Here is a 16,485-nt window from a genome sequence, read left to right as displayed (position 1 = left end):
ATGTAGAATTAATGAACTATACTATTTATATAGGTTTTTAATATTTGCAAAGTACTTTATATATATTAACTCATTTGATGCAACTATGGAGTGTAATAGATAGTAGTGGGTCTGAAGTTAGAAAATCTGAGTTTAAATCCCACCTCAGGCATTCATTAACTATGTGATCCTAACAGCTTCTACTAAAGTTGTTTCCCTCAGTTTCCTCCACTGAAAATAGGAATAATAGCAACTACTCTTTAAAAAGAGTTGTTATAAGGAGCAAAGGTAAAGTTCTTCACAATGCTGGACAGTTGGCACAATAAATGCTACTCCCTTTCTCCCTTTCATTTGAGTCTCACAACAACTATGAAATAAGTGCCATAAGTAATGATTCTATTTTATAAGATCAAAATACCAAGACTTAGAAAGCTAAATAATTTTGCCCATGGTCAGTGTCAGCAACTGAATTCGAACCCAGACCTCTCTTTATGTTAAGGATTTCTCTCCTTTACATAAAACTTCATCCAAACTGAAAGGGTTCCCGGATACCAGCAGGTCAAATACTTCTATTTTCCTAATGAGAAAACTGAGGCCACAGGAGTATGTGATTTGCCTGAAGTAATCGAACACACAGTCAGGCACAGGAAAGATCGTTAAGAGTTACAGGGCATGGGTTCAAATCTCAATTCCAATCCTTAGTATTTATGTGACCTTATAGAAATCTACGTCTCTCAACTGTCGGCCCACTGTGGCTCTTTCCATTACATCACTGCTGATCACTGACTTATGAAATTCCCTCATCTGTTCTAATCCACTGCTGAATTACTGCTTATCATCATGAAGCTAAGAATCATTAGAACACATATACAACCTAAGTGCTCCCAAATCTCGAGTTAATTTTTCTATTTCTGTCCAACGATTTGATTTTTAAATCAATTATCAAACATCGATTAGCATCTGCACACTTTCCTACTTTCCACCCCCACTGCAACCTCCTTTCCTTCCCCTCACCATAACCATCCCGGATGCAAAAGCTTTTTTTTTTTTTTTTTTTTTTTCCTCCAGGAGAAAGGGGCGTGTATTGATGGACTTCTTTGGAAAGATGGCAGTGTGAAAAATCTCAACTGGAAGAAAAACGCAGAACCCTGGGATCTGAGCCCGCCCCCGTCTCCCACTCCAGGAACGGTGGATGAAGGAGGAGCACGCAGTATACAGAGAGCGCAGCTTTTGACATCCGCCTTCCCTTGAGAGGGGTAAAAGGGAAGGGGGTGTCAATGGATGACACCCCCTCATACTAAATCGCCCACCACCCCCACATCCCAAGGCTAGCCAGAGAGGGCCGGTGCTGCTCTCGCAGCTGACCAGGCCGGGTAGGCAGCAGGTGCGTGCCCAGCTCGACAGTCGCGGCCCCCTCCTTCCTTTCCCTCCCTTCTCCCCCAATGCTGGCAGGCAGAGGAGGCCGCGGCGCGGCAGAGGTAATCAGGAACGGCGCTCAGGGTTTCCAACGCACGTTTTCCGCGAGCTGCCGGGGAGAACAATACCGGGGGGGACTCAAGGAGAGGGAAGGGGGACCCGTCCCCAGGGAGCGCCCGGAAGAAGGGGGGGATGCGGCATGTTCTCCACCCCCGCAGGCCTCCACAGGGGACCTGGGGCGGGGGGAAGACAGTGCATTAGGGGAAGGGAAACGGAGGAAGTCAGAGGCCACCGGCCGCGATACCTGGCTCCAGGTGATGAACTCGTTGGTGTGGGCCTCCTCCACCAGCGTCCAGAGCTTACTAAGGAAAGCCGGCACGTTCGAACTCTGCTTCATTGTTACAACTCGGGAGATTCTGAATCTACTCTAGAACGCGGAGGCTGTAGCAGCAGGGACGGAGTAGGCAGCAGCTACCCCCAGAGCACCCACAACGCAGGCGCGCCACCAGCACTGCTAGCACCCCCGCCCCCCTCCGAGTCCCTCCTCCCCACCCCAAACTCGCGAGTAGCTCGGAAGGACACTGCGACTACGCAGGATGGACTGGGAAGGCCACACGTGATGGACGTCTCTCCCGGCCCCGCCCTTGTTTGTCGTTCCTATTCTTAGCCAATCGGCTGCCAAAGATTCTTTGTTTGGGGGGAAGGATTGGACACTGGGGATGAAGAAGGCAGTACCTTCCTCCCCTCTTTATATAACGCCTTTCCCTGACGAAACTTTTTTTTCTTCAGCCTTCAGCACGTGTTGACTTTTTGCCTTGTAACAACCCTGAGTCCAAGGAGCTTTAGCCCGAGATTGTAGAGTTTAGGAAAATTTCTGTTGGGTGACTGGTGGAAAAAACAAAATCGTAATAAAGAGTGATTAATACCAATCTAGAGGCCAGTCCAACTGGAAAGAGAAAAGATAAGCCTCTCAGGCTCCTGCATAGAATGTTAAGTGCTATACTGAAATTAGGATAATTCGGAAGACCTTGAAACATTTAGAAATTTAGAAATTGATAATCTAAGACAAAGTAGACCCTAGAAAAGACAGGAGAGACTTTCTTGACATCTGTACGTGAAGAAGGGTCTGAAAAAAATCAAAAGAAAGCTTCTGACTTCCTTTAAATCCCAAGTAGGCATGAATACCAAAAGAGATTAAAAAAAAAAAAAAAAGGAAAAGGACCTATATGTTCAAAAATATTTATAGCAGCTCTTCTCAGGAATTAGAAATTGAGGCAATGCCCATCAGTTAGGAAATGGCTGAATAAATTGAGGTATATGATTATCATGGAATATTATCGTTCTGTGGCAAATGATGAGCAAGAGGCTCTCAGAAAAAACCTCCAAAATGTGCATATTCAATGAAATAGAGGATTTGCAAACATTTGTAATGAAAAGATCAGAGTTGAATAGAAAGTTTGAATTGTCAAACACAGGATTTAGGAAAAGCATAAGGAAGTAATCATGAAAAGTGATTTAAGAGACTTAATAAGGTTTATCTGTTTACATTCCTATGTGGGAGAAAGATATTGTAACTCATTAGGATTTTCTCATTATTATAGCAGTTTGAAGGAATACACACACACACACACACACACACACATTTATGGAGAGAGAAAAAGAGAGAGAGGATAATATCTTTTAAAAAAAGAAATTAAGGAAGTAGGAATGTACTGGGAGAAGGGAAAGGAGGAAGTGGAATGGTATAAATTATCCACTATAAAAAAAGAGGGGAAAAAAAGCTTTTACATTAAAGGGGAAGAGGAGAAGGAAAGGGTAAATGAGTGAACTTCATTTACTTTCACCAGAATTGTCTCACAGAAGAAATAACATATATACGCAATATGACTACAGAAATCTTTTTTACTCTGAAAGAAAACAGAAGAATGGGATGTGGGGAGGGGGGGACAGGGAGAAAAGAAAGTGCATATTGCAGGGAGGGAGTGGTCAGTAGCAAACTACTTTTGAGGATGGGGCAGGGTGAAAGGAGAGAGAGAATAGAATAAGTGAGGGAGAAATACAATTAGCACTAGTAATTGTGAAAAGAATTTTGAAGCCAGTTTTTTTGATAAACATAGAGAGAACTGAGTCAAAATTGTAAAAAATAGGGGCCATAACTCAATTGATAAATGATCAAAAGATATGATCTATGCCCAAAGGAATATGAATTCGTGCATATCCATTGACCTGATAATACCACTATTAGGCAATGTGAAAAATGCTGAAAAATTGGGTTTCACTGTGTTGCAAACTTTGAGGTAGTGTAGGATAATGGGTAACACTGACCAAGGGCTTTTCAGAATGTGAGAAGTTAAGAAGGTTAGGATTCTACAGAACAATTAAGTGATCTATAGAAGCCTTGAGCAAATAAGGAATTTAGAGGCCAAGAAGGCACAGGTGGATTCAGCCAGTCAGAAAGAATCTTGTGGTTTTGAGAAAACCACAAACTTAAGATAATAGTCCATCCAGCCCAAACTAATTGGTGTCAGTGACCTGACTTGACCAAATCACTATTACCTGCTTAATAGACTAATTGAATATTAAGCAACATAAGAGGTAGGAGGAGTTTTCCACTATTTTTGAACATGGGATATATGATAAGGGAGGGGGAACATGTTTTATACATATTAAGGGGAAACATGTAGTGGGCATATCAGAAAGATTGTAACCCAAAAGAAATGAACCAATCTGTTTTCTGAAAGGAAGGACTTGCTACACTAGCAGATATAAAGGTTCTCCCACTTCTATGCTCAGTGCTCTTTCTTCCCAAAGAGGAATGGGGCCTGTTTCTGGCCAGAAGACAATTCCTTAAGATTTTTAAATAAATTTTCCTCAATATCTGATTTTCAGTGTCTAGAGTGTATTTCTAACAGCATGAATACCAAAAGAAATTTTCTTTTTAAAAGAAAAAGGATCTATATTTACAAAAATATTTGTAGCAGTTTTCTTCTCAGGAATTGGAAATTGAGGGGATGCCCATCAATTAATGAATGGCTGGACAAATTGTGGTATGTAATTGTCATGGAATATTATTGTTCTGTTGGGAATGATGAGCAGGATGCTCTCTGAAAAAAAAAAAGAAAAATTTGGAAAGTCCTTCATGAATTCAAGCAAAGTAAAATGTATTTTATATAAAGTAATAGCATTGTTCTGGAATGACCAGCTGTAGATGACTTTGCTATTCTCAGCAGTACAATGATCCAAGATTACTCTGAAGAACTTATGATGGAAAATATTATGCATACTCAGAGAAGAAACTGATTGTCTCTGAATACAAATTGGATTATTCTCTCCTTTCTTTCTTTCCTCCCTCTCTCTCTTTTTAAATTTATTTTTCTTGAGGATTTTTTTTTTTTTTGTTAGCTTGGGAGATCTGTTTTCTTTAACAACATGACTTTTACAAAAATATTTTGCATAATTTCACATGTGGTTCCTTAATGGAACTTGAGGGTGAGGATAAGGGAGAGAATCTGGAACTCAAAAATTTTTTTTAATGTAAAAAAATCATTTAAAATGTCACTGGTGAAAATATTAAATAAATAAGTAAGAAAAAAATAAAATTAACCCCCTATCGGAAGTCTTCCCTAACCCCTCTTAATTCAAGTGCCTTACTTTTGTTCATCATTTTCTAGTTATCCTGAACATACCCTGTTATGTATATGTTTGTTGGCTTGCTGTCTCCTCAGTTTCCCCCTCTCCCCCCCCCCAATTTCCCCAGCCCAGGCCTCAAATTGTAAACTCCTTGAGGGCCAAGGCTGTCTTGTCTCTTTTTTTGAATCCCCAGAGCTTTATTCGATATGTGGTGGTTAGTGGTAGGCACTTAATAAATGTTTCTTGAATAAAAAACCTTGAAAGTTTAAATGATTTGTTGAATCACAAATAAGAACCTCAGACAAACCCCCTTCAATTTGCAGGATTTGTTCTTCAGTGTTGGGATGGGTAGGCTGTATCTTCTCAAAAATGGCTTCTGAATTTTTCTAATTCTTCCTAATCTTGAGTGGGATGTGTTCCTTAACTCACTCTGCAAAGTGTAGCTAATAATAACTACTTGACCTAATTAGCCTGGGTGTGGTGTAAAGAGACAGTTGTGAAACTTTTCATTCATAAGATCATAGAGCTAAAGTTGGAAGGGACGTCAGAGTTTTATAGTTCAATCCCATCTTTTCCCACGTGAGTTCCAAATAGAATATGTGATGTGTACAAGGTTACGCATTGGTAAGTGCTGAGGTAGGATTTCAATCCTGTTCCTCTGACTCCAAAACAAGCATTTATTGAGCACCTGCTATGTGTGGGTTAGTATTCTTATTCTAGAGGGAAAAGGATGGCTAGGCAGAAAAATAAATACGAAGTATAGTGAATTGGGCGCTAGCAACTAGAGAAACAAGATTTAAATTTTTAAAGAATCCAGAAATTCTATAAGTTACAGATGAACTAAGATTGCATTCTAGTTATTGGCAGGGATGGAGAGAGGAGATATTATTGGTATTAAAAGTAGGGAAATGGGAGATGTATATTTCTAAACACAAACATCACTGCTTTGAATAATTGAGCAAAGAGTACAATATTCCAAATATTAACTAATGTTATATGTAATTGCATATAGTGTTCAAAGGTTTTTGTTGTTGTTATTGTTTTTAACAATAGCATTCAATGAGTCCTATTGATCCAACTATATTACAAGGACCCAGGTAGAAAGGCATGGAAACTGGGGCTTCTGCACATACAAAACAGTATAGACTAGCTGGAGGATAGAATATTCAGATATTTTTTATTCATCCCCCCAAGATGTCTTGATCAAATAGCAATCAGAATTCAGTGGGGAAAACACTTGAAAGCAGTATCCCAGATGGGGAAATGTTTTAATTATTTTTCTCCCTGCCTTTCTTCTTCTCCCTTCTTCTGTCAGGCTGAAATTATTCAACTTTTATGGTATATGAATGTAATGGATATTATTGTTCTATAAGAAACGATCAGAGGATGATTTCAGAAAGGCTTAGGGAGACTTACATGAACTGATGCTAGATAAAGTGATTAGAACCAAGAGAACATTGTACACAGCAACAAGAAGATTGTGTGATTATCAACTGATGAACTTGGCTCTTTTTAATAATGAGCCAATTCCAATAGACTTGTGATGTGGAGAGAGTCATCAACATCCAAAAAGAGAATTGTAGGGACTGAATATAGATCACAACATAATTTTTTCACCCTTTTTTGTTTGCTTGCTTTTTGTTTTTTGTTTTTTTTTCATTTTTTTTCCTTTTTGAACTGATTATTCTTGTGCAGCATGATAAATGTGGAAATATGTAAAGAAGAACTGCACATGTTTAACACATATTGAATTACTTGCTACCTAGGGGAGAGTGTTGAGGAAGGAGGGGGAGAAATATTTGGAACACAAGGTTTTACAAGGATGAGTGTTAAAAATTATCTGCATAAATTGTAAAAATAAAAAGCTAGTATTAAAAAAGAGGAGGAGGAAGAAGAAATGTACATGTTTAACCTATATTGGATTATTTGCTATCTAGAGAAGATGGAGAAGGAAGGAGAAAATTTTGGAGCACAAGGTTTTGCAAGGGTAAATAGTAACAATTATCTTCACACGTATTTTGAAAAATAAAAAGCTATTAATATTAAAAAAAATCGATCAACTTTGCTCTTATTTCCTTCTAACTTTTTCCTTCTTTTTTATCTTAATATCTTTCTTCTTTATCATTCTCTTTCCTCTCCCGTTTAACCTTTTTTCTTTTTCTTTTTATGTGTCATTTGTCAGCCTCTTGTGATCCTATCAGGGAAGCTTTTTGTTAAAATGTGAGCTCCTTGAAGTCAGGGACTGTTTTTGCTTTTCTTTGTATCTAGGGTATCTGGCTCATTCTAAACTTAGTAATTAATACTTGCTGATATACTTACTGCTACATCTTGGAATGAGATGACAATTCCTTTCCTGGGATAGTTTTGTTTAGACATTAAAAAAATCTGATGTAATGGAAAGAGCACCAAATGAGGAAGTTGACAAATTTCTTTTCTGTAAATTAATAAGATAATTAGTTATTACTTAGTTTTTCAGGACCATGGGTTTTGTAATCCATAAAATGTGAATAATAATGAGTTCTTACATCATAGGTGCTGGCAAGATTAAATATGATATATACTTTAACATATTTAACATGTATTAGACTGCCTACCGTCTAGGAGAGGGGGTGGGGGAAAGGAGGGGAAAATTTGGAACAGAAGGTTTCACAAGGGTCAATGATGAAAAATTACCCATGCATATGTTTTGTAAATAAAAAGCTATAAAAAGATTATCATATATAAAATATAATAATAGAAAGGAAGAGTATGGATATAAAATGTCATTTCAGCCACCCAATATATATAAATAAAATATATATCAATAAAAAGACAATTAGAAGATTTTTAAAAAGTAGTCAGTAAAGGACTTCTAATTATAATGATTTAGGTTACAAAAAGTTGATTTACACAGCTCTTCAGGAATATATCATTTTTAAAATAAGTAATGCTTTGTTTAATTTTTTTCTTCTAAAGTTAATAATCACAAAAACATTTGAACAAAATAAAAATGAAATAATAGATAAAGCCACAAATTCCACGGTATGATTTGTGAAAAATATTGTTGTATATTATCTTTACCAGAATTAATATTAATATAATATTAACTATCCTATTTGTTTCTGAGTCTAAAGTTTTTGGTGTGGTTTGGCTTTTTGGTCTATGTATATTATCAGATTTTTTTTATACCCATCAATTTGGGAATGGCTAAATAAACTGGCACATCACTGCAATAAAATATACATTATTATGTGTGATGAATACAAAGAATCATGGAAAGCTTTTTATGAACTGCAAAGTGAAATAAAAAGAACCAAGAAAACAATATTACATGGTGACGTGTTCAGTTCTCTTCAACTCTTCATGACCCCATTGCTCATAATACACCTGGCCTTCTTTCTATCTTCCATTATCTCTTGAGGTCTGATCAAGTTAATTTTCATTATTTCCATGATATTATCTATCCATTTCATTCTCTGCTCTCTCCTTTTCCTTTTGTTTGGAATTTGAACTCTAGTCCTCCTGATTTCAAGGCCAATTCTCTATCCACTGTGTCATCAAACTGCCCCTCTGAAATTTGTAATTTCTCTTAAGTATTGGCTGTTTTGACCTCTTTGTTCAAAGGATTCTCAAAAGTCTACTCCAGTATCACAATTAGAAAGCATTGATTTCCTTAAAAACCAACTCTCATAACCATACATTGCTACTGAAAAAATCATAATTATGCCTCCCTTTTGGTAAGGTGATATCTCTGCTTTTTAGGATGTTGTCCAAATTTGACAGAGCTTTCTTTCTAAGGAGCAGGTATCTTTTAATCTCATGACTGCAGTCATGGTCTGCAATGATCTTTGAGCCCAAAAATAGAAATCTGGCATTGCTTTCATTTCTTCTTTCTCTATTTACTTGGATGGGACCAGTTGCCATGATCTTAATTTTATTATCATTAATTTTTTTGCTATATTAATCAGAATGCTCAAATTTTCCAAAGTTATTTGGTTTTACATTATAATTTTTTAAATAATAGTTTTTTATTTTCAAAATACATGCAAAGATAATTTTTAACATTCATCCTTGCAAAACCTTGTGTTGCAAATTTTTCTCCTACCTTTCCTGCTCTCTCTCCCCTAGAAAGCAAGTAAACCAATATATGTTAAACATGTATAATTCTTCTACACATATTTCCACATTTATCATACATCACAAGAAAAATCATATTAAAAAGTAAAAAATAAGAAAAAAAGCAAGTAAACCACAAAAAAGGTGAAAATACTATGTTGTGATCCACACTTAGTTCCCACAATATTCTCTCTGGGTGCAGATAGCTTTCTTCATCACATGACCAAAAGTGGCCTGAATCACCTCATTGTTGAAAAGAGCCATGTCCATCATAATTGATCATCATATAATCTTGCTATTGCTATGTACAGTGTTCTCTTGGTTCTACTCACTTCACTTAACATCAGTTCATGTGAGTCTCTCTTGGCTTTTTATTATTGCTATTATTGTATAAATTGTTCTCATTGTTCTGCTCATTTCCTTCTACAATTCATACCAATCCTCACAGGTTTCTCTGAAATCATCCTTTTCATAATTTCTTACACCACAATTATATTCTATCACATGCATATAACTTCTTCAGCCATTCCTCAATTGATGAGCTCTTCCTCCCTTTCTAGTTCTATGCTTTCACAAGAAGAATTGTGATAATATTTATATATATATATATACATATATATATATATAGTTCATTTTTCTTTTTTCTTTGATCTTTTTGGAGTGTAGACATATTAATAGATACATCACTGAATCAACAAATATATACAATTCAATAGCTTTTTAGGCTTCCCAATTGCTCTCCAGAATGACTGGACTGGTTTCCAGTAACACTAATAGTGCATTAAAGTACATAATTTGCTTATAGCCTCTCTATTATATGTCATATACATTGTTTGCTAATTTGATAGGTAATTATTAACAACAGAGTATTTTATCATTTTGTTGTCACTTTTTTGGATTTCTTCCTCTGAAAATCACAATTTGCATCTTTTGGCTATTTATCAATTGGGAAATAGCTGTTATTCTAATAAATCTGAAGCAATTTCCTATATATTTATTCCCTATATATATATATTCAGACAAATGAGATTTGTCAGAAAAACCTACTATCAAGATTTATTATTGTTGTTGTTGTTATCATTAATCTGTTTCTCTTAAGATTTTAGCTGCAATGTTTTTTTGGTTTTTTTTTTTTTTTTTTTTTTTTTTTACAGAAAACATTTTTAATGTTATTTAACCAAAATTGTCCATTTTTACTTATATTATCCTCTATCTCTTGTTTGGTCATGAACTCTGTTCCTGTCCGTAGATATGACAGGTAATTTCTTCCTTGCTCTTTTAATTATTTTATGATATCACCCAGTAGTCTAAATCATGTACTCATTCGAAGCATATCTTGGCAGATAGTTTGAGATACTGGTCAATATCTAGTTTCTGCTAGAATAGATCTATACTGGTTTCTTTTTTTTCAGTTTTCTCAATAGTTTCTTGTCAAACAGTGAATTCTTATCCCAATAGCAGAAATCTTTAGTCTGTCATGGTCATTTGCATACCTAATCTGTTCTACTGATTAATTTCTTTATTTTTTATTTAGTACCAAATTATAACTAATACTGTGTAATATGCCTTGAGATGTGATACTGCTAATGTCTTTTCCTTTCCATTTCAAATTGATTCCTTTGATATTCTTGATCTTTTATTGTTCTACATGAATTTCGTTATTATTTTTATAATCTCCATAAAGTAATCTTTAGATAATTTGACTTGTAAGGCACTTAGTAAGTAAATTAATTTAGGTTGTATTTTATTTTATTTTTTACATTGGATTGGCTTAATCATAAGCAATTAATATTTCTCTAATTATTTAGATCCATCTTTATTCATGTAAAGAAAATTTTGTAATTGTGTTCCTTTAGTTTCTCTGTGTGTCTTGATAAGTAGACTGTGTATTTTATACTTGGGAGTCTACTTATCAAGATACACAGAGAAACTAAATAAAGTATAAAATACTTCCAATCCAACCAACTAACATTTATTAAGTGCCTACAATAGATGCCAAATACAAAAGATATGAAAGAAAGATAGCCTTTGCCTTCAAGAAGCTGAGGGGGAAAGGGAAGAATTGGAAACACTGGGAGGCATTTTGTTTTCTAAGAGCTGAAAAAATGAGTCAGGGCAGCAGATGCAGAGTGAAGAGAGCAGAAAAGTCCAGTTTTTTCCCTCTTGAAAGGAAAGCATTGGCAAAAGTTTGGTATTTGACTTTCTAGTTCTTTAGAGGGAAGAGGACATTGAGGGAAATCATGTTAGTCAAGGCTTGAGTTAATGCATAGTGATGAGATTAGAGAGACAGTATTTAAATTTATTTCTTTCTATAGTAATTTTAAATGGAATTTTTATTTCTATCTCTTTCTAATGGATTTCATTGCTATTTTATATAAAGGCTGATGATTTGTGAATTTACTGTATATCCTCCAACTTTGCTGAAGTTTTTAATTTTTTTTTTTTTTTGCTGGTTATTTTAGTTGGTTCTCTAGTATTCTCCAAGTAAATTATCATATCATTTGTTAAAAGTGATAGTTTGTTTTCTTCATTTGACCAAGTTTATTACTTCAATTTATTTTTCTTGTCTTTTCCAGTATTTTTAGCATGCCACTGAATAATAATAGTTATAAAATACATTTTAAATTTATTTTTAATTTTATTTGAAAGATCTCTGGTTTACTGCTATTAATGCTAACTCTTGATTTTAGATAGATATTTCTATCATATTAAGGATATAGCCAATTGTTCCTATGCCTTCTAGTGTTTTTAAATAGGAATGAATGTTTCATCTTGTAAAAAGCTTTCCTGAATCTATTGATTATAATTTTATGATTTTTATTGTGTTGCTTTCTTTTGTGGAATGCCTATTATGTGCAATGTTCAATAGATAGGTTCGTAAATTTTTTGTGTCAATTAAATTATATTTTCACTATAAGTTTTCTATTTAAAAGAATTATTTTCTAAATACTTTGAAAATCAAATAATTGTTAACATTTGCATTAATAAATATTTTCATGTACAATATCTGGCTTGTTTTAAGCAAAATATAATTACCTTTTCATTATGACTTTGAATTTTATAAAAAGAGATTTAATTTTTTTTTTCTGAAGCAATTAGGGTTAAATGATTTGCAGTCACACAACTAAGAAGTTAAGTATCTGAGGTTAGATTTGAACTCAAGTCCTTCAGACTTCAGGATTGGTGCTCTATCCACTGTGCCACCTAGTTGCCCCAAAAAGAGATTCTTGGCAAACAAAAAATATTGTATTCCACACCTCACTGGTACACTAGTATTTTCTGCAAATCTATATAACTTTTACCTGAATTTAAGGTGAAACAGAAAAAAAGAACAACTCTAATTTTTACATTGTAGAAAATTAGGGATATATATGTATACATCCTTTATTATATTTCATGGAATATAGCTGAAAAGCTGTAGGGTTTTATTATTGCTTCCTTCTGCAAGAATGAGTCATTTAGAATATATTTTGGGTCTCTACAGGTCAATTTTAGTTCTTAGTTCACAACTCAAAGGATTTATAATTGTACTATTCAAAATAATTTTTATAAAAGGTTCACAATATTTTTTTAAAAAGATTAAGTTGTATAAGTATTATGCAAATGAATTAGAAATATCCTAATTTAAGGTACTTGATATATCTGCAGGTTTCTAATGCTTTGGCTTTTTTCTGTACCCATTATTTTATTTTTCATAAAAATCCATTTTGAATGTTGTCATCATGAAGCCATCATCAAGCAGGAGAGGCTTCATTAAGTTGACATTAAAAAGTAAGATATACTAGAAAAAAGTTTTCTATAGTGTGGCACAAATTTTGTGTATTTGGCCCTACTTTTTTCAATATTTTTATCAATTGCTAAGGGCTAAAAACTTCTCTTTTAAGCATTGAAATGCCATGTCATTTAGTGCCTATATATTAATTTATTAATTTTTTTTGCATGGTATTTTTAAGCAAAATGGTTATCTCTTCAACCGTTTTTGTTTTTTTGTTTGTTTGTTTGTTTTAACATATTTCCATATGAGTCATGTTGGGAAAGAAAAATCAGGAAAGGGAAAAACCGCAAGAAATAGAAAACAAAACAAAAAAGATGAAAATAGTGAGCTTTTGTTTGTATTCAGTCCCCATAGTTCTTTCTCTGGATGTGATTGACATTTTCCATTCAAAGACTATTGGAATTGTCTTGAATCATTGTTTTGCTGATAAAAGCTACATCTGTCATAGTTCATTATCACATAATCTTACTATTAATGTATACAGTGTTTTTCTAGTTCTGCTCACTTCACTCAGCATCAGGTCAGGTAAGTTTTTCCTGTTTCTTTTGAAATTACTGTGATCATCATTTCTTATATAGCAATAATATTTCATATATTCATATACCATAACTTATTCAGCCATCCCCCAATTGATGGGTATCCACTTAATTTCCAGTTCTTTGCTGCTGCAAAAAGGGCTGCTACAAACATTTTTACACATGTAGGTCCTTTTCTCTTTTTTATGATTTCTTTAGGATACAGACCCAGTAGTGACATTGATAATTGTGCTATGCACAATTTTATAGCCCTTTGGGTATACTTTCAAATTGTTTTCTAGAATGGCTGCATGAGTTCACAACTCCACCAACAATGCATTATTGTTCCATTATTCCCATATCTCCTACAACATTTATCATTATCTTTTCCTATCATCTTAGCCAATCTAAGAGATGTGAGGTAATAACTTAAAGTTGTTTTGATTTGCATTTCCCTAATCGTGATTTGGAGTATTTTTTCATATGATTATAGATGAGTTTAATTTATTCATCTGAAAATTGTCTGATATCCGTTGACCACTTATATATTGGAGAATGACTTATATTCTTAAAAATTTCACTCAGTTCTTTATATATTTTAGAAATGAGACTTTTATCAGAAACACTGGATATAAAAATTGTTTTTAAGCCTTTTGCTTCCTTTCTAATCTTGGCTGCATTGATTTTATTTGTGCAAAATCTTTTTAATTTAATGTAATCAAAATTATCCATTTTGCATTTCTTATGATCTCTTTTCCTTATTTGGTCATAAATTCCTCCTTTCTCCAGTGATTTGACAGACAAACTATTCCTTATTCTCTTAATTTGTTCACCCTTTATGTTTAAATTGTGGACCCATTTCTACCTTGTCTTAGTATAGAGTGTGAGATATTGGTCTATAACTAGTTTCTGCCATACTACTTTCCAGTTTTTCCAATAATTTTTGTCAAATAGTGAGTTTTTATCCCAGAAGCTGGAGTCTTTAGTTTTATCAAACAGTAGATTACTATAGTCATTGACTATTGTGTCTCCTGTACCTAAATAATGATCAAATGACTAAATTGGGCCTGACTCAGCATGAATGTAAATAGCAATCTTTTCTGCTTTGGCCAGAAACCCTGAGGATCTTCCCTCCCAGATTTATGTTTTTATTTTTTTTATACTAAGTGAACAAGGAGATTCTTTGCCTCAGTTGCTACCTAGACTTAATCACTGAATGGTGACTGATCCACCACTCTTTTGCTGTTGTTGTTTTGCACTTGAATGGGGCGTCATTTATTTATTTATTTGTTTATTATTAAATTTCTTTTCTTTTTGTTTGTTTGTCTTTTCCTCAGTAGTATTTTATTTTTTCAATTACGTATAAAGATAGTTTTCAAACTCATTTTTATAAGATTTTGCATTACAAATTTTGTTTCTCTCACACTTACCCCCTTCCATCAAGACAGCAAGTAATCTCATACAGGTTATGCATGCACAATCATTTTAAACATATTTCCATTATTAGTCATATTGTAAAAAAAAATCAGAACAAAAGGGGATGAAAAAGAAAAAGCAAACAAACAAGTAAAAAAGACACCACTTTTTCTTAACAGTACCAAATTTTTTCATAATTGCTACTTTATGATACAGTTTTAGGTCTAGGAACATCTAGCGTACCATCTTTTTCATTTTTTTTTTCATTAATTCCCTTTTGATATTTTTGCCCTTTTGTTTTTCCAGATCAATTTTGTTATTATTTTTTCTAGCTCCATAAAGCAATTTTTTTGACAGTTTCATTGATATGGCACTGAATAAGTAGCTAATTTAGGTAGAATTGTTTTTTTTTTTTATTATATTTGCTCAGTCTACTTGTGAGCAAATGATATTTTTCTAATTAGGTCTGATTATATTTCTATGAAAAATGATTTGTAATTTTGTTTAATTCCTGGATTTGTCTTGATAGGTAGACCCCTAAAATTTTTATATTGTCTAGTTATTTTTTAAAAAATTTCTCTTTCTACCTCTTGTCGCTGGACTTTTTTGGTAACATATAGAAATATTGATTATTTATGTGGATTTTAAAATATCCTACAACTTTGCTAAAGTTGTTACTTGTTTTAAGTAGTTTTTTAATCAGTTCTCTAGGATTTACTAAGTGTACCATTATATCAAACACAAAGAGTAATAGTTTTGTTTCCTCACTGTTTACTCTAATTCCTTCAATTTCTTTTTCTTCTCATTGCTAAAAGTAACATTACTAGTACACTATTAAATAATAATGGTGATAACTGGCCTCCTTGTTTGACCCTTGATCTTATTGGGAATGCTTCTAGCATATCCCCATCACAATTAATGTTTGCTGATGGTTTTTAGATAGATGCTGCTTATCATTTTATGGAAAATTCTATTTATTCCTAAGTTCTCTAGTAATTTTAATTGAAATGGATGCTATATTTTATCAAAAGCTTTTTCTGAATTTATTGAGGTAATCTTGTTATTTCTATTAGAATTGTTATTGGTATGGTCAATTATTCCAATAGTTTTCCTGATATTGAGTCAGCCCTGCATTCCGGGTATAAATCTCACTTGTTCAGAGTGTATTATCCTGGTTAATACACTAAGTTATTACACTAAGTAAGTTGCTGTAATCTCTTTGCTAATATTCTATTTAAGATTTTTACTTCAATACTCATTAAGTAAATTGGCCTATAATTTTCTTTCTCTTTTTTGACTCTTCCTGTTTTAGGCATCAATACCATATTTATATTATAAAAATAATTTGGTAGGATTCATTTTATACCTTTTCCCAAATAGTTTATATAATATTGAAATTAATTGTTTTTTAAATGTTTGGAAGAATTCCCTTGAAAATCCATCTGGCCCTGGAGAATTTTTCTTAGGGAGTTCATTGAAGAGTTACTCATTTTCTTTTTTTACAATGGGTTTATGTAAGCACTTTATTTCTCCTATTAATCTGGGCAATTTATAAATTGTAAATTTTCATCCATTTCAATTAGATTGTCAGATTTGTTGTAATACAGTTAGACAAAATAGCTCTTAATTACTGCTTTAATTTCTTCTTCATTGGTGGTA

The 16,485-nt window shown here is 33.5% G+C and overlaps 1 protein-coding gene across 2 annotated transcripts in view; it reads right to left on the bottom strand.

Moving 5' to 3' along the window:
* HSF2 (heat shock transcription factor 2) overlaps positions 1 to 2,644 on the bottom strand; it is a 44,230-nt gene extending 41,586 nt beyond the window's left edge. The window contains exon 1 of one of the 2 annotated variants that reach the window (XM_051997646.1): positions 1,700 to 2,644. In XM_051997646.1, the coding sequence (XP_051853606.1) occupies positions 1,700 to 1,792 (93 nt within the window). In that variant the 5' untranslated portion in view covers positions 1,793 to 2,644. The remainder of the gene's footprint in view (positions 1 to 1,699) is intronic. The other variant, XM_051997647.1, reaches the window with a different exon arrangement.
* Positions 2,645 to 16,485: the final 13,841 nt, after the last annotated feature.

The sequence above is a fragment of the Antechinus flavipes genome, chromosome 4 (assembly GCF_016432865.1).
Source record: "Antechinus flavipes isolate AdamAnt ecotype Samford, QLD, Australia chromosome 4, AdamAnt_v2, whole genome shotgun sequence".
In the NCBI taxonomy this organism is placed as follows: domain Eukaryota; kingdom Metazoa; phylum Chordata; class Mammalia; order Dasyuromorphia; family Dasyuridae; genus Antechinus; species Antechinus flavipes.
The sequence above is the reverse complement of the archived record's forward strand: the minus strand, read 5'-3'. Positions and strand labels throughout refer to the sequence as shown.